At 32.9% G+C, this 19701-nt stretch overlaps 1 protein-coding gene across 1 annotated transcript in view; it reads right to left on the bottom strand.

Moving 5' to 3' along the window:
- Positions 1 to 1017: 1017 nt before the first annotated feature.
- The window catches only part of GRIK2 (glutamate ionotropic receptor kainate type subunit 2), a 647718-nt gene continuing 629034 nt past the window's right edge, over positions 1018 to 19701 (bottom strand). The window contains exons 16-17 of the mRNA XM_004767094.2: positions 14345 to 14595; positions 1018 to 2730 (exon numbers count right to left, since the gene is read on the bottom strand). Of these exons, the coding sequence (XP_004767151.1) occupies positions 2566 to 2730; positions 14345 to 14595 (416 nt within the window). The 3' untranslated portion in view covers positions 1018 to 2565. The remainder of the gene's footprint in view (positions 2731 to 14344; positions 14596 to 19701) is intronic.

Genomic DNA, 19701 nt, shown 5'->3' with positions numbered 1-19701 from the left:
TTTTTTTACACTTTTCAAAATGGTTAAATTTAATATTTGAGTAAAATAATTGCCACATTTTACAATCGAAATAATTTCCTGACTACTTAAAAAAATTAAAGTTGTCATTTCTGGCCTATTACTAAGTTTTTTTAATATAATGAAGAATTGAACTTAAAAAATGCTTTAAAATATGATTAGAGTCTGATTGATAAAAAGCTTAATATCATACAAAATCTGAACATTTTTATGAGATATATTGAAGCTATTTACCATGTATAAAAACAACGCTGAGATTTTTAGTAGTGGCTGTGTAACTCTCTAAAATTAAATCTGGGGACAAATTATCATTGAAATGTGAATTTTAATTGAAAAAAGCTGACACTAGAAATTTTGAAAATACTTGGGCATTTAATTTTTAATTTAATCAGATATTAGCAACTTGATTACGCAACTTCTATGAGCTTAAAAAATACAGAGCTTTTTCTTTTTTCTTTCTTTATTTGTTTGCTTATTTATTGGGTCACCTGTCATTAAAATGGTTACCTTTTTTCACTTTAAAGAAATTCTGATAGGATGTTAACATCCAAACCACACCATTACTAAATATTGGTATTGAGCTTATCTTCTCTCCTTTTGCTGAGTTACACTGAATTATCGATGCACAAAGGAATTCTCAAATTGGACATAAGTTGAGCTTCAAATATCATATAAGTAAACACCATACAGTCTTACATAACCCTATCGAATATAGTCAATATCCACTCATAGAAGCAGCAAGATCATGACTGCTGCTTCTGGAACTGCTATTTTTCTCATTTAAACTATCCTAAACTGAAAGATTCCAAGTTCTATCTCAGTCCGGCTTTTCCTACATCTGTTGTAGTTCATCACTGAGCCTTTTTCTTCTTTTCTCCAGGAGGTTCAGAAGCGGCCATCCTTGATGACCTAGAAGACTTCAGGAAGTGGACTTCCCCTCGAGCAATGAACATATTGTGCATTCTTATACATATACAAGAGAAAAATGAAAGTCAAAGCTGAAAGTAAAATGGACATAATTTTAATGATTTTTTTTAAATTTTGTGCATTGGATTCAAACAGCAAACTGTGTGCACTCAACTGTTATCACAATGTTGTCAAGAGGTCTGTGTCTTTTACCATTTTACACACAATTGTTCATTACAGTATGTTTTCAGCCTCGTGGAAACCCGGGGTGTGGCATGGTAAGCAGTGGTGGTAGTGCACCTAGCTTTTATATTATCTAACTTGAAAATATTTCTCTTCTATGATTCCTTTTTTCTTGATAAAAATAGTTTTCACCAAACGTTGGTGGTGCGCACGCACTACCATTCATGCTTGACATCACACCCCTGACAGGAACACATGTTCTTATTTTGTTGATAAAAAGTATTACAAAAATTTCCATACAAAAACTATTTTCATAGAAATCTTGCATTTCCACAAATAAACCTGAACATTTTTTTGAAAAAAACTGCTCAAGAATTTTGTTCATTTAACATTGTGACTGTATTGATAAATGCAGTCCACTTCAAAGTTCTCCACACATACTTTTCTATGGTTGACCAGTCCCCTTTCTCCTTTCACCGAGATCTGCCCAGGCTCCATCAAGTTCATTAATAGCAGGAACGAGGGTTTAGGTTAACATATCTGAATGTTAGAACGAAAGCTTCAGTCTTCCACATCACCATCGATACTCAGCCCTCTTTAGAACTTACGACAAAGATTGCAAAACATCATCCTTGTTAATTCAGAATCTCTGAACCAACTGTTGCTTTTTTATTCTTGGGACGGGGTTGGGGAAAAGGTGTAAAGGGGTAGGTAGGGACCTGGTAGAGTTGTACGTTAAATCTCCTGCCTTAGTAAATTTAAGAAAAAACATTATTGCCTTAGTAATTGACATTTCTCTCTTAATCAGTGACACAGTCAAAAGAAAGAAAGAAAGAAAAACACTGATGAATATTTGCTTTATATTCCACTTGCCATGAAATTCAGATTTGTTTTGCATTACATTTTTTTTTCACATCCTATAAAAACATATCGTCTATTCAGATGACCATTATACTGAGCAGCTGGGAGCTAGGAACATCACCACCTCTATTATCTGGGTGTCAGAAGACTGTACTGTTTCTTCTAACACTACAGTTTTTGCTGATTCCAAGTATTTTTATGCTTAATGATTTTTTTTTTTTTTGTACCGGTTACCCTTGGGGCATTAATATTCCACCTCCTGGCAACAGTTGGACTTCAAAAGGAACCTGTAATTTCTCACTGGACTGCATTTGAAACCAGCCACAAAATGCGCATGTAACATTCACTCAAAAGAAGGGAGGAACCCATGATAAACAGTGTAACCCAGTGTAACTTGGTTGATCCATGATGCTTGTAAATCAAGTCTGATCATTGCAACTGCTAGGATCACAGAGTCTCTAGTTCATAGACACAGCGGCATGAGGTAACTCATTTTATTTTGCACAGGTTGCATATTTCCACAGGAAACATTCTCGCTAAATTGTTTGGAAAAAAAAAAGGACGACAGTTTGTGCTTGGGTGTTGGGTGTCCCAGCTTTATGCCATGGTTTCTTTACCTGGCAACCTTCTGTCGTTAAATGTGTGCATGTTGATGACTTCTTCTGTTTTCACAATAACCGGGGCCTGTGGCTTGTGTTTCAACCGACGCTGACACTTCAGGGACATTCTCAGCTCTTCCACCATGGCGCTACAGAAGGACCTCTAAGAAAAACACAGAGAATGAGATATTACAAAACAGATCAGCTGCAACTGCTCAGCAACAATATGAAAATCACTTTCAAGAGGCTTGTCAACATAGCAGCCTTGAAGGTTTGAAAACTCTCATTATAAAAGTGACAGCAGTTGTTGCACTTATAACATACAACGCATGATCATTAAAGTATCTTAGTAAAGTGGGCTAGTTTAAAGAAAATCTCCACCTGATAGTGATATAAACTGCCCACAAGGAATGCATAGAATATGTCTATGTTGAATAGGATTTTCAGATGTAAAATTGATTAACATCGTAAAATATAGATCTACCTCAAAATTTAAATACAAACACATATACACCAATCAAGCAGAAATCCGTTCTTGATCTTTTAACAGATTAGAAGAAATGTCCTACTTTTTTAGATCACAACATGACATATGAAAATTTTCTTTAAACATGGATTCTTCATTGTGCATCTCAAAACAGAACAAAAATAGTACTCACACATTTAGACATAAAAACATGGAAAATTTCTGGTATTCAGTATATCTTTGTGGGATTGTGCCTATAAAACTATTGATGATGATTACAAACAAATATGATCTAATCATGAAATGACAAACTGTAGCACATTAAAAGTACATGAACAGATATTAACTTCTTTTTGGTCAACATCAGCTTGATAACTGAAAGCTGGCAAATAATTTATCCCATCAAGAAAAAAATGACCCTATAAATATTATTTTTAATTCCCATTTCATTGGCAGTAGATTTGCTAGAAATTCTGTGTATCTGGGGCTCATTATTACACATTCCTCACGATTTCTATTACAGAGTCATATATGTGAGACAAAATTTTTATTAGTCTTCTTCCCCGACTAATTGAGATACACGTGTGTTAGTTACATATAAATCAGATTCATGAACCAGTTGCATATTGTAGTTGCAATTCAGATGGGCTGAGACTTTAGGCTCTTTCTGTGCAAGAACTAAAAATGTGGACAATGACCAAAAATGTGAACAAATATGAAAAATATATACAATTCCAAAAAGAGATATGAAAACATAATGAAATAAACCTCATCAAATTAGCATGTATAGACTTATTTTTTGCTTTAGGTGTTGCTGCTTTATTGTTTATCAGCTTAGGCTAATTGCAAATAATATTTAATAACATATATGTGGTTTATTTTTTAATATTTTGCATGCATAATCTTTTCTGACACTCAAAATAATACTTTGAGTTAAAGTAAGCATCTCTGTGGCAGAAAACTGATTCAGAGAAAAGGGAAGCCACTTTCTAGAGTTCATACCTGAGATGCCAGTAAGATATCCTGATAACCCAATTTTGTGATTGTTGACCCTGTCTTTGTATCTTCTTGTCCATTCCTGGCCTTATCCTCATTTCTCCTTTATGGGTTCCTGAACAGTTTCCTTAGTGGTCTTCTCAACTCTCTCTCTGGGATATTCCTTTCCAAAAGGCTCACAGATGCCAGAAAAATCTATTTTTAAACCTGTTATTAATAGCATTTCTTTGTCTAAGAAAGAAGTAAAATCTAAATCTGTTCCCCCACCCCCATTATGTCTTCTCTGATTTAGCTTTCCTCCTTCCTCTTCACCCGCCCCATTTCTTTTTTCTATACACACACTCGTTCTCTGCTTGGACCTCCAGGGTTTTTCTCCTTTGCTTTTCCTTGCCCTAGGAGCCTGCAGAGTTCTTTCATCCTTCATATCAAGTCAACTTTACCCCTTTACCTCAAGACATGATTCACTTTTTAACTTATTCAGAAATCACTTTCCAACTGACCAGGCTCATTATTTTCACTCAATTTGGTTTTGTCCCTTTAGTATTTTGCACTCATTATCATGTTTTTCTATCTGGCCTCAGGGACTTCAATGTATCCCTGTCACTAAATTATAAAGAGCAGAAATTAAGCTTTCATGGCACTGACTGAACACACGTGTATTCTTTAAACTTTGACTGGATTTTAACTGTAGCTACACATGACTCTAATCTTTGAATTCTTACTTAACACTCCATTTAATTCAATTGCTTAAGAAAGTTTTTTCAGAGGCACGGTAAAATGCATGTATACAAGAGACCTGACTAATCAAGGTAAAACTTTTGGTATTTGTTTAATAATATTAAATTAGTAAAGATATTAATTTATTAGTACTTATAATGGGTGATGATTAAATGCTACACATGAATTCCCCATTAACTTCAGTTACTGCCATGCGTTATTTATAATGTGTTAAAATATACAGTTCAGAAGCTCATGAACTATATCTCTATTAAAGGATTTATATGACACCTGACAGCCAGTATATGGACACAGTGTTTCTCATTGCTTAATACCTACTATTAGATGTACTTATTAAGAACATGATGATAATGATGATGAAGATGGTGATGATGACAACACTGTAGAAATGGAAAAATCTGACTCCAAAAGGGGGAAGAATACATAGTCTTGAGGTAACTTAGTCTTGGCTCTCTGTTGAAACATTTAACAGAAGAATTGATTAGATAATATAACAAGGTCAGAACTTGATGCCATTGACACTTTAAAATGTTATAGGATGTGAATAACGTTGAATTGTTTGAAATAAGCCTTCATTTAAAATGAATAAATTTCCCGTATGTTAAATAATTGATCACACCCTCTTCTTGGCAAATTCAATTTGTAGACATTTTGAATATAAATAGTTTCAAAAAATAATGGCATAGATATATTAATTAATTTTTGGTCCATACTAAGAGAGTGGCCTACACAACTGATTTCCTACGGATAAAAAGTCTTATATATATGCATCCAAAGATGAAATGACTCAATTTTATTTCTAGTAAGTTAAAGAGTAAACTGAACTTAGTACCCTACGAATAACTTCACACTACAAATAAAGTCATATAAAGTTCTTTTTAGCCACTTTTATATATTATATAACATTTATAATGCTGCATAATATAAAATGTAGGTAAGAAACCTACATCAAAGATCACAATACTTTCATCTTTTATAAATTAAATTGTCTTAAATGAATTATATTTACAAATTTAGAAACTCTGGAATATAAACATGTAACCCCACCATTACCGCTTTAGGCTTTGTCTATTCTACAAAGCTATTAGAAAGTGAACATTTTAATCAAACAGCCTTTAATCAACCAAACAATAACTTTGGTTATTTAATGTCAAATTACTACTTTTATTACATTTTTTTTTCTCTGAATGAGCTGAATTTTACCAGTTCTCTTTTGATATATCACTGTCCATTTACCTAAGAAATAGTTTTATTTTAGGTTACTAATAAAGTCACTGGGAGACCACAGGTTCTCTTTTCACATGTAAATTATTTCTAATCCTTCACAAAACCATGAAAACCTTAAGACCCAAGCAAGAGTTAAACAACAACATGGGAAATTTAAAGAATTTAATGATATTATAAAGTACTGTTCATTTGTGACACCAGGCAAATACATGTTCTTTACTTTTTTTAAGCTCTACAATGCAAATTGCTTATTGTAATCTATGTTAAGAATCTAAAGTTGAACTATAGATATGCTTGTGGATTATAGTCGTTTCTCTGTGCTGTGTGTGGCCAGAAAATGACTACGTCTAACTTTTAAATAAAGTTCTAATGTTGTCATTCAAGAGACAATGTCTTTCCTCCTTCATATAATAATTGGAGTTTTGAAAAAATGTCTCTTTGTTGAACTATGAAATAAGGCTTTGAAAAACCCAAGGACACTAAACAGGAGTCTCCGGACTTGTAATAAAAAAGAAGGAAAAGCAGGAGGGGGTAGAGGGGGAGGAGGGAAGAGGAAAGAGAAAGGAGAGCAGAAGAAAGAATAAAAAAAAAAGAGAGAGAGAGAGCAACAGAAATAGAAGCAATGAAGGAGGGAATATGAGAGGGAGGAAGTCAGGCAAAGGCAAAGCAGGGAGGAAGCAGGGGTAGGCGGAAGAAAAAGAAACTATGTTGCTTTCTTTTTCAAGTCACTTTTCCTTAAGAATGGAAAACCACAAGTTGTGTCATTAAATAAGGTAAGTTTCTCAGGGTGAAAACAACCACAAAAATGTTTCTCCACATTAATATAACAGACTACAAAAAGAAAAAAGAAAGGCACAAGGATACTAACCATTATTAAAAACCTCTTTTAGTAAGTTTCAAAAGTTTACTAAACAGTGTCTGGATGGTAGGGTGGCACTAACCATATAGAAGATTCCTGAAAATGAAAATTTAAATCTTTGAGCTGTTAGCATGTATAATTGCATTTAAATTAGTAAAACTCATTATCAAATTTACTATATTTAATGAGGCAACCTGTATTTACACATCGCTAATTCTAGAAATGATGAAGGTCTGGAAAACTTAAAAGTATAGATTTGGCTATATTTACATTGTTTTTTTAACAAAGCTGTATTTTTATTTTGAGTATAATAAGACAACATAATAATCCACAGGAAAATGTTCTCAAGAATATCATTATTGGTGTATAGAATAATTTATTCTTAATAAACTTTCTAATTTATAGATGTGTTTATATGATCACATGATGTGACAGCACTTGGCAAAGCACATGATTTTTTAAAAAGTACAAATCTAGGTGTAAATATGTTCCACATTGAGAGAAACTACATTGGCATAAACTACATTTTTAAGTTAAGATCTTTATATTTAGCGATGTCTCTTTTAAAAAACAACAACTGATGAAAAATAACCAATTTGAATTTTTAAACTCTAAAGCTCATCACTTTCATGTTGAATATATGTAGTCATTTATCTCCCAAAGGCAAATTAATCATATTATGAACTGTGTATTTATATTTTTAAGGAGGAAGCTATTTTATATGTCTTGCTATTCTATTCTTTGATAGTATAAAATGAACTAAATGAGACTCCAATATACATTCAGAATAATTCCCAACCATTTTTGCATATAGTTCCTATTGGAAATCCCACCAAAACATCTTCAAGCTACCTTTATCAGATTGTAGCTCAATACTCTAACATACACTAGCATATATTAACTAAACTTATTTTGTGTTTGGCCTTTAAATTGTTAACTGAGTATGGATAGCCAGTCCATTCTCAGATACTTTTCTAATTAATTTCTGAAGCCTTAGGCCATTTGACCAAGAATTCAAAGTCACATGTCATAAAGACAAATTGGAACAGTCACTGTGGATCCCCACATAAAATTATCCGACATTACATAATAACTAAATCAACAAATAATAACTAAAATGGCATAAACGTATATAGAACATAATCAGTGATATTTTGTATAAATATTGCTGCATTAAATGAGGAAAATACTTGTCATTTAATACGACATATTCCTTTTGATTTATATTCTTTTTAAATGACAAGATTTTTAAAATATCAAAGAGCTAATGATATATATCAGAAGCATAAATTGAACTCAGGCTATATGAATGTAACAGTGAAGCAATGAGAGATGGAAAATGACTAGTTAAGACACTCATGTCAAAAATGTATATAGCAACTTTGATCTTGATGCTCAGTTCCAGAGAGGCTCTCATTTTGGGGAAAAAAAACCAAAAATGTTATTTAGATTAGCTGTGCGCTGTCAGATGGGACCTTTTACCATCAGGTTTGGCCATGATCTTATTACATCATCACTTTAATTTTATAGCTAGAGAAACTCAAACTCAAGAAGTCAAGTTATCGACCCAAGGTTATGCATATAACTGGTATCAGAGCTCAAAGAAGAGTGCTGTCCTCCTGACTAACATTCTATGAATGCTTTTATTATATCAACCTACCTCCTGAACAGTGACTTGAATTTCAGTGGAACTTTTTACCTGGACTCTGTTCTTAATCAATGTTAATTTTTGAATAGTAAGTAATAAATCAGACAGAAAAAAATATAGGGCAAAATGAAATACATTTTTTAATGAATAAAATGACAAAGCATCCTATGCTTTAGGCGGGGTTATTTTACAATGATAAACTTAACGAAAGATGAAAATATTCTCAGAAACCTTGACTCTTACAGAAACGGTTTACTGAATAGCTTTATATTGCATTTAGCAAATACAGTGAGTCAGAGAAAAATGAAGCATCATTATACATTTTTACACTTCCCCTCCTTAAGCTTGAAAAATCAATGAATAAGGGCTGACAAGATTCAACACCACTTTAGTCAATACAGCTATGAAATGCATTTTAAGAAAAAGCAATGTTAATCATCACTTTCTCGCTAGCAGTCATAATGATACAATTTTCAACAAAACATATAACATCCAAATATCTAATGTTGAATTCCAGGAAAGCTCTCTCTTTTTAAGATCCAGCAGTTAAAAATGCATCAGCTTTATGAATAATAAGTATATTATAGCAATAGCTGCTATTACACACCAGACATATGCAAAAGACTCAATGTATGTTAACTATCTTAATTTTTAAAACACATTCATTTATGGTGTATTCATAACCCATTTATTTGTTTATTTTAAGAGATGTATAGAAAGGTTAAGTCATTTTAACCAAATTTGAACAAAGTTGAGAAAGGAGCCCAAATCTTTTTTTTTTTTTTAATTCTAAAACTCATGCATAATTATCTGGGAAAGTGAAATAACTAGACAGTGCTTAAGATCAAAGCCCACAATCTGTTTATCTAATTCAAACTCTCACTCTACATATTGCATCGATGCAACTTCAGGAAGAAAAATAATCAGGAAAAATAGTTAAATATTCTACATCCATTCTGTGCAATATGCTATAGCTTAAAAAGTGTGGAAGTAGACATCTTTGACTTTGGGAAACACTTGACCCTTGAGACACTTATCCTAATGTACACAATATGGATAATGATATTCGCATTGTTCTCAGGGTAACTTTGTATTCAAATGAGATGGTACTCTTTAGAAACTCAAGTTATTTATAAAAACAAGGTAGTAAAATTATTATCCATTCAGCTAAAATCTTAATTTTAAAACATCATTTATGTGCATAAGTAGAGACTGGCTTAATCACAAACTAATGACTTAAAAATCCTTTAGATGATTCGGAACTAGATTAGTGAATGACATAAAGATTGGCATCTCCTTTTAAGTAGGATTTGATATTTATGTTTAAAAACATTTCTAAAAACCATCCAGGTAATTCTTATATAGGTCATTTGTAGAAATTAAGGGATGCTCTGCTCTCAGACACAGGCAGTAACATAAAAACAATACAAAATGGACTATTTGTCTAAAGTCTATTTTCAACTTTTAATTTCTGAATAGCAACATGCTGTGTGGCTAAATTTTATTATACTGAAAATAGAACTTCTAACTTCTAAAAAGTTAAATGCAGTCAACTTTCCAAAGCACAGCTGTTCTGTGGTTTGTTGATAGGCATTACTTGCAAAAGGTAAATATTGAAATAAAATCTTTACTGATGATTTATAACCGTGTTTGCCTTCCTATGCCTTGTTCAATAAATGGTCTCTTTTAAAAAGCATTCCTCTGATAGAACAAATTCTTTAACATTCTGAAAGCGACATCCTGTTTTCATTCTTCTGGTTCCATGAAATACAGATCCAACCAGCTTTGAAAAGTGTTTTCCTTGTAAGTATCTTTCACCCAGGATCCCTAGTTTTACAGCATTAAACTAACCCACTCTGACTTTTTCTTTGTTTTTCCTCCAAATTGTACTGTTTTCATTCGCTGGTCCTTCTAGTATGAGTTACAGCTTCCTTCTATAGTGGTTATTCAACTATAGATTGAAGAGCATTCTATGTGCCCTTTAAATTTTTTTTTTAACTTTCACCGTCTGGAAAAACATCATTATTTAGAGATTATTTGGAATATGACATACCAGTGTTCTATAATACAAATAACAACATCGACTAAAATGTACTACATCCTGGAAAACAACAATACCAAGTAGTTCTTAAAATGTACTTCAATCATCTTAAAGGAAAGTTCAAATCAATACAAATTCAATATCTGAACAATAAATTGTCTATTTTTCTAATTCTCAGACATTTTGACTAAATACTGTTAAAATTTAAGTAATAAGAAAAAATATGTTTGCTGCTAAGTCTCTGTCAGGAAACTCAGAGATTCTTGTTCAAACTGTTCAATAAAAACCATTTTTACAAGCAAATCCATTTTCAATTGCAGGGAAAGAAAATATTTCTGTATATAAATCAGACAAAAATTAAACTGTATAAGTTACATTATTATTCTTTCTGGAATTCAGAAGTCAGAAATATGTACATCTTTAAAAAGAGGACATGTTAAAATATTTAAGAAAAGGTGAATGATTTTAAACATGAATTGAACCATAATTCTGTCATAAAATAATTTAGTTAAAATTAAAATAATTACTATCACTTCAACTTATAAAACCAATATATTATCATACATATGATCAGAGAAAACAAAACTTTGTATCTTAAATAGTTTTCTTCAGTTTAAGTAGACTTAGCGGGGCAGGGGGGAAATAGGATCTTTTAAGCAAATCCACGTGACCTGAAATTCACTGACGATTGTCTCAGATGTATAATAGTTTCTTGGATTGTTACTAAATGAAACTTAACTTATTTTTTAAATCAGGGAACAGGAAGGCAAGAAGAAAATCAATGAGAAAATGTAAGTATTGATTAGTTACTTTTTCAGACACATTCAGGAAGGAAAAACATTTTGAAGATCTTTTCAAATGGTCAAGTTATATTTTGGAAAAATCAGAAAAATAAATACCTACTTATTTTAAAAGTTCAAAAAAAATGAAAAGCAATGTATCTTTGATGTATTAATATTTGCATCAAATAAAAACCATGAAGTATTATCAAAATTGTAATACACCATCTTGTGGTTATCTGAAAGGAATGCAATTTATGGTTTTTGAAGTTTCAGGGACCAGGTATTTCAGTGTTTTCTTCTGCTTTCAGTTTTAACCTTTCTTCATTTAAAAATGATGCTTTCTTACACTACTCCTAATTACTAAAAATATAAAAAAGTTATAGTCATCAAGACCTATTTGCTCCACTAACATTTTACAAAATGCATGTCTTGAATGACTAGTGGGAGTTTACCAGACAGAAAAACGGTCAAGATTTGTTTAAGTCAAATGGAAGAAGATTTGAAAAAGCCAAAAGACCTTGGAGAATTGGAAGTCATTTAGTTTGACTAGAATAAAGGTACAAATTGAAGAAAAACAAAAAATAGAACTCTAATGGTAGACAGGGGCATCCTGACGTGCCTCATCTGCTAAGCTGGGGAATTTGGATTTCATTATGAAACTATGTGGAGACAGAGTGTGAAAGCATTGGAGAATGTGACTAATAATCCTCGCGTAATATCAACACAGTTGTTTATTCGCTTCATCTGCTTCAGTCAAGAAAGGTACATTAATTTCCTTTTCCTAATTGTTTTAGAAGCTCATGCAGATCCAAAGAAATTCAAAAAAGCTGAATTTCAACCAAACTAGGTTTTTATAGTAAGTATACAGAAGGTTATTTTAGAGAATTAAATCCCTACAATCTCTGTTTTTGGGTTGTTTTATTTTGTTTTTAGCAGGAAGCTTATAGACGAATTGTGCATAAAGACACAGCCTAGGTAAATCATATGACTAGGACACAGAGTGACAAGGGCAATAGGATACCACATGTATCAAGAGAGTAATTCATTGGTTTTAACACTGAGCTCTAACTGAAAGAAAATGATTGCATATGGAGATTTGAGGTTCCAATTAGATAACCCAAATTCCTTCTGGAATTCGTGGACTCATTTTAAGTACTAACTAACCAAATGACACATTTATTGCCAAATTATAGTAAAAATGGAAATTGATGTGTTAATGTTTTTTTTGTCTTTGATTTGTTCTTTGAATTTGATTTCAAAACTGATTTTGACACTACAGAAAGGATCATAACATAAAAAACATATCTCCCTGATAAGAGGAATTTGAGAGGCAGTGTGGGGGGTTTGAGGGGTAGGGAAGGAAAAAATGAAACAAGATGGGATTGGGAGGGGGACAAACCATAAAAGACTATTAATCTTACAAAACAAACTGACAGTTACTGGGGGGAGGGGGGTGTGGAGAGGGTGGTTGGGTTATGGACATTGGGGAGAGTATGTGATATGGTGAATGCTGTGAAGTGTGTAAACCTGACGATTCATAGACCTGTACCCTGAGGCAAATAATACATTATATGTTAATTCTAAAAAATATTGAGACTATTCGTTGATCACACCAGTGCAACAAATATTTGATTTAGCCCAAGTCATCAGATATAACCATCTTGAATGTTGTGGGGAAATAAATCATATGATTTTCTAAATTCTTCAAACTTTTGAGTTGGTAATTTTATTCAAGGGCAAAAAGAGACCTTCAAACTACTCAATTATAAAAATATTATTTCTAAGTGTTAAATACTATAGTCAAGTAAAAAAAGAATACTGTATCCAAAATTTTGATTCCAGAAAGGAGAACTAATTGCAACTAAATTGCCAAAGACAGAAGAAAATATTTTTGTTTTTCAAAAATAGTTTTAAAGTTGTCTGTGTTCAAAGAATATTAGCAAAATATATTTACCTTATATTAATATATGACATTATCTTTAATTTCATATGTTTTCTCTTCATATTTACCAGTAAGTTTATAAACCTCTTAAATATGAAAGAGAATATAATCTCACTATGACACAGGGTCTAAAGTTTAAGCCCTACAACATTTTTTTTATTAAAAAAAAAACAAAAGAGATGGTTATATACAAAAAATAAATGAGGTGCTAGAAGATTTAAAAATGGTAAAGCAGTATTTCATGTTCAGAGCTATAAATTTACATACAAAAAGTTTCATGTACCATCTGAGAGATTTTTCTATAAATATTCCTTATATTTATAGAACTGAAGAAATTATAGCACTAGAAATATATAATTTGAATGAGATTCACAAATTTTTCAAGAATGGAACATAAAGACATTTGTACAAAAGACTAAATATATTAAAATCTCGAGAAAAAAATGCCATAGTCTCAGTATATTTGAGGTTTATAAATATTCTTCTAAAGATTCTGGTGCCAAGGAATAAAGGACTTATTAAATGGCAAGAAAGGAACGACAGTATTTCCACACATTCACTAATTTAGAAAATTAACTGTAATTTTCACCATGCAAGTTACAATTCTTTTTTCAATTAGAAAATTATTGGACTAAAAATCTTCAAAAAAAAAAAAAAACTCATCTACCCTCTAACTTGAAACCTTCTTTCAGATTGTAATTTAAAACATGTTTTATCTATAGAGAAGTATTCCTTCCTTCATGTTACAATTTTCGATTTTTGCTTCCTTCATTAATTGCATTTCTCCATTGAACTAACTGCAATGAACTTCAAGCCGCAGAAGTTTCTCTTTTCCTCAGGCCTCAATAACAGAAGAAATACTCACGTGTCCTGAACCTGGCTTTAATTTAAACATATTCTTTTAAAATAAAAATCACGAGGGTGTTCCTGATTCTTTCTGTGAACCTTCGTTAGCTAACGATTGGCAGAAGACAATTAGCGGTCACCGTGCTAAGCATTACCCTTGCTTGGAAAGATCAAAAATAGTTTGTTTTATTATAACAACAATTGCTTTAAATTGTAAAAAAGTGACATTTACCTTTTCCAATTGAGCGTTTTTTTTGGATTTGTATAAAAACTCTCCCACCGCCACAAAAACTGAGAGCACCAAGCCGGCTGCCAGAACAATGAAGATGCCACCAATATTTTGAACCCCCAGGGCACTGGCTTCCTTGCTCTCCTCCTCAGGACAGCCATTGCCTCTCCACCACTTCTCCTTCATCATGTGCAGCTTGCCTTCCTCTTGCAGCTGAAGAATTGCTATGGTGATTTTGTCTCTATATGGAGAACCTAAGAAAAGAGAGGGTATGTTAACTCTTTCAAGGAACCCAGAGTTTTATAATTAAAAGTTAACATGATGAGAAGAGGACAGAGCTTTGTTCAAACGCTCCAGAGCATGCCAATTATTTATTTTCAGTAGAGAAAAACTGACCAAGGATAGAAATTTACTTTTTTTTTAATATCTTTTATTTATTTACTGGACAGAGAGAGAGATCACAAGTAGGCAGAGAGGCAGGCAGAGAGAGAGGGGGAAGCAGACTCCCCCCTCAGCAGAAAGCCTGATGCGGGACTCAATCCCAGGACTCTGGGATCACGACCTGAGCCGAAAGCAGAGGCTTAACCCACTGAGCCACCCAGGCACCCCAAGGATAGAAACTTAATGAAAGAAGTAATTAACAACATAAAGTAATGTCTTTCTGATTTTGAAGGATAAAATCATCTCCTTTTCAAAATCAGGAAATTCAGAGCACTGGGAATTAAGTAAAACCAAAGTAGAAACCTAAAAAAGAAATTGATAAAGTGCAAGGATATTTAGCTAATATATAGGAATCACTCCACACTGAAACAGAACATTGATAAAACAGTAATCTCTCTTTTCAGAAAAGTTGTGGGAAAAGTTGTTTTTCCCAGGATCAACGGGCTGTACTCAGGGGTAGCTAATACTTTGCGAGTAATAGGTGCTCACTCCTATTTTTTCTTTAATCTGAATAACAGAAATAACAGTCTTCTACACACTCGGATCCTTCAAAAATCATCATGGTAATACACTGTAAGTTTTTTGGGTTTTTTGTTTGTTTTGGTTTTTTAAGTTTATTTATTATTTTGGGGGGGGAAATGTTCTCTCCAATGGAGGTAGCAGTATGAATGAAATTTAGTATTTATGTTGATCGGGGCAGATATTCATCTGAATTAGCTGTTACATGATAAGTAATAACTTTCTAATTAGTTTCCCAAAAGCATAGAATAAAACTCAACGATGTGCATCTTTCAACACCTATCCCAAGGGACTGGTGTTACCTCTTTTTCCCACCCAGAAATAGCCTATATCTAAAGTTCCATCTTCTTTCCTAAAATGCTTCACTGCACATTCCACTTTTCTGCATCTCCTCATTCATAAGTTCTTCTGTTTACAGAAAAATACTAATTTTCAAATTTTGCAACTTCTCTCAAAATGCAGAATAGTAGATTACAGCCGCTTGTATACAATCGGCGTGGACGTTCCTAACTACGCTGACACGACAGATCGTTCTGGTACATACCTGGTGTAAGAGCGTCAGGAAAAAGTAAATAAAACGTATATACACATATGGGTATGTACCTCCATATGTATAGAGAAACCACCCAGTTACATCCCACTTTTTGCAAGTGTTGCAAGGTAACCGGAACCTCAAGTAATTTAAATTCAGTTAACAAGTAGAATCCAGAACCAAACATTAACTAATAACAACATCAACAATAATAACAATATAATAACAATGCAACAAATCATTAGAACAGGAAAATCACACTTGAGAGTTGGTGTGTGTGTGTGCGCATGTGTTTAAACAGATCTTTGTATCAGAAGTCCATTTTCTACCAAAAAACTGCGCTGATCCATTACTGTATTAAGTAAAATGTTGTTCTCACCAGTATTAAAGGTTAGGATAATTTCTGTACATGTAAAATTATTGCTTTTTTAAAAAATATATTTAGCATGTTCATTTTTAATCCATTTCCTGCCTTTACAAAATGTCACAATTAAAAGAAAAAAAAAAACCTAGTAGAGCTTTTGCAAAAAATTTCACAGAACATTGTCATTCAAGGCAGCAGCAACTTTTGATAATGCATAAAATAATATACGCAAAAATCTGAAACTCTCAGAAATATTACTTAGTGCCACAGTAATTGGAAAAGAAAATATTTTTATCTGTGGAATACAATTTTAGTTGTGTACACTGCACGGTTAAGATCAGTATTTCCTGCATTTTTTTTTTTTACTTAAATATACCTACTGGGACTTATACTAAAACTTTATCTTTGTTAAGAGTGATTAAAAACTTCATCAAGAAACTTTCCTGCCTCATAAGGGACACCACTGTATACTTTGTTTTAACTTGTTTAATATAATAAGATCAACATAGCATCATTCTCTTAGAAAGAACAGTCACGCTAAAAGCAGAAAGACAAGGGAAATCATAGAAAGTAAGTAACCTGATGAAAAAGTTGGAGGGATGGTCTACCTAATCCAGGGATGGCTATTTCTTTAACATAATCCTTAATCTCACTCATAAGAAATGTGTAGGTATATGGCTTCTGTACATTTTTCCAGTTTTCCTTAAAGGAACTATTATCCATTCCTATATTTAGAACTCAATATTTTATTTCCATTATACAACTAATTCCTCATGATAACAGAAAAATTTCTGCTTTTTGGCTTCTTTGTTGTACTCTCTTCCATATGCTACTCCAGATGAAAATATTAAATTTAAAATCAATTTAAAATTTTCAAAATCAGTTTAAAAGATTCAGGTCTCAATTGACAAGCCTTGCTCAGTCTACCTTCTGCCTTGATCACTAACTGAACACCCAGTCTGGGTCATCTAGTATTATCATTACTATTATTTACGTTTTAGGATGTGACTTATTTTCCTATGTACATTATAAACTCTGGAATAGATGATGTTTATCCATGTATATCTATCATTTGTCTCTATCATCTATCATCTCAATATTTTTTACATGATTCTCAGTTCTGAATATTTTTTCACATAATAGGCTCTCAACAAATGTTTCATATTATGAGGAGCATATCTGACTGAGGCATTCTTATCATAATGGAAGAGTAACAACCTAGTCCTTTTGGTTTGTTGGACGTGTATTTCAAAACCATAAATTAAGGCCATCTGTTGGGCTATCCAGTTTTCATTAATTCACTGCATCTAACCTAACACCAGCTTCAAGGTCACTCTTACTTTGAATTACCATTCTGATTAACCATGCATATTCTCTGTAAAATAAATATTTGATAGAGGGAAAAAATCCCCTTTAAGCAGAATTGCAGTTCATCAAATATACCTTTTAATTGGAAATACAGCAGCTGAAGCAAATTTTGTGCTGATAGTACTTGTGAAAATAGTACTTGTGGCCACATGTGACACATATAAAATGTGGCTTCTCTTTTAGAAGTACAATAGTAAGCAAAATTTGGGGTGAGAGTGACTTGAAAAGTAGACTTCAAAATGGAAAATTCTTGATACAGCTAAGTATTATTTTTTTTCAGCTAAGTATTATTTTGGGTCAGCTTATTTCTCATCCCAAACAATACTGAAAGAATATTATTTTATTGCCAACCTACCATAACCATTAAACTTCAAATACAATATTCTCCCCTACATTCTTAAAATAAGAAACAGACAAACAGAAGCAACCCACTTTCCAACAAATGATAGATACACCTTGATTTCTTGCTTGGCTGAGCTTCCTAATTCTAGCACTTAACAGTAAGCATAAAAATTTCCCATTGCTAACAAACCTCCCCAAAGTTGTTTTCCAATATAAATATAGTAGTGTGTGTATGGAATTTGGTTTAAATCAAAGCTACAAAGTTAATATACCTCATTTTGAGGTTTTAACAAGATAATATAGGAAATAATTGATGACAGTAAATCCTTGCCATGATTTACCTATCATTTTGTCATTGATTTAGTTCAAATAATTATTTTTGTAAAGAAACAGCAATTCAACAACAAATTATTACTTCTTTGGTACATCATTTGATAATCCTGGGGAAACATTTCTATACAGAGACTAGTTGAATTCCAAGATGGGCTGAAATTTCATCTCATTGAAAAATCTCAAGGACACGTTGAGAGCAAAGAACAAAAGTATCTTTCATCCTCCTTGTGACATGAACAGCCTTGCGCTTAGCCCCAATGAAGTGAACAGCCACCAGCTAGATAGATACAGCTTGCGTTTTGCCCAGACCCCAACCCAGCTTCAATCCATATGCTGGCAAGCGAGGAGCCCTGAGAGCACTGAGCGGCTATGAGAGAAGCTGCCTCCGAGGAAGATATGTATTTTTGCAAGAGGACTCTGCGATTGATTGGAGAACTACTGAGAAAATTGGAAATATGTCTATAATAACACGTATTCTTGCACCTAAAAGTCAATCCTCAAATGCTTAAGGGACAGACAGCCACAAATGAATGAAGAAGCACTTTTGACAAAACATATCTGAAAAATTATAACATCCACAGTGGATAACCTTCAGCTCCACTTTAAAAATTTCAACACAGGGGGTGGCTCAGTGGGTTAAGCCACTACCTTGGGCTCAGGTCATGATCCCAGGGTCCTGGGATCGAGTCCTGCATCGGGCTCTCTGCTCAGCGGGGAGCCTGCTTCCTCCTCTCACTCTCTGCCTGCCTCTCTGCCTCCTTGTGATCTCTGTCTGTCAAATAAATAAATAAAAATCTTAAAAAAAATTTTTTCAACACAGGGCTACCAGATATTTTATTTCATTTTTTGTGAGAACACATGAACCATGTTACCTAAAATTCTCTACATTAAAATATTAGCAAATAAATCATTTTTTGAAAAAATCTTGCAGGATATGCCAAGTACCTCTTAGAGTTGAATTTAGCCTTTTGATTTTCACTATGCAATCTCCGATTATTGGTTCCTTTTCTTTGGTTATTTAAAAATGTAGTGCATACTGACAAGAACAGGACTATTATGTTTAAATTTTTTTTTACAAGTTGCCAAAAACCTATAAGTTAGAGCAACAAAGAAGTTTATAAATTCTTATGCATTCCTTGCATTTAATCACCAGTCAGCAGTTTCCTTTGGTCAGTGCTTTAATAAGTAAAAGTCAGTGCTTTTGGTTAGCCCAAAAGATCTGAGGGTGTCTGCTGGAACCCTCAACTTCCATTCTTAAATTACTGTGCTGCTGGCAATGTTAAATTTTACGAAATGGCTCCCTGCTTCCTATGCCGAGATGAGTGCAAGGTTGCCATAAATGCACAATAAATTTCAGGTGCTTTTAGAGCTGTATCTCTTTTTACCATTCTTTCCATGATAAAATCTTCCAATAAAGAAAGAACCAAACCACACTCTCTTAGAGATTTTGCCTCAGTAGAA

This window comes from Mustela putorius, unplaced genomic scaffold (assembly GCF_011764305.1).
Source record: "Mustela putorius furo isolate JIRA1106 unplaced genomic scaffold, ASM1176430v1.1 tig00000759_pilon_pilon_pilon, whole genome shotgun sequence".
NCBI classification, from domain to species: Eukaryota; Metazoa; Chordata; class Mammalia; order Carnivora; family Mustelidae; genus Mustela; species Mustela putorius.
Note: the sequence above shows the minus strand (reverse complement) of the source record. Positions and strands in the feature narration are given on the sequence as shown.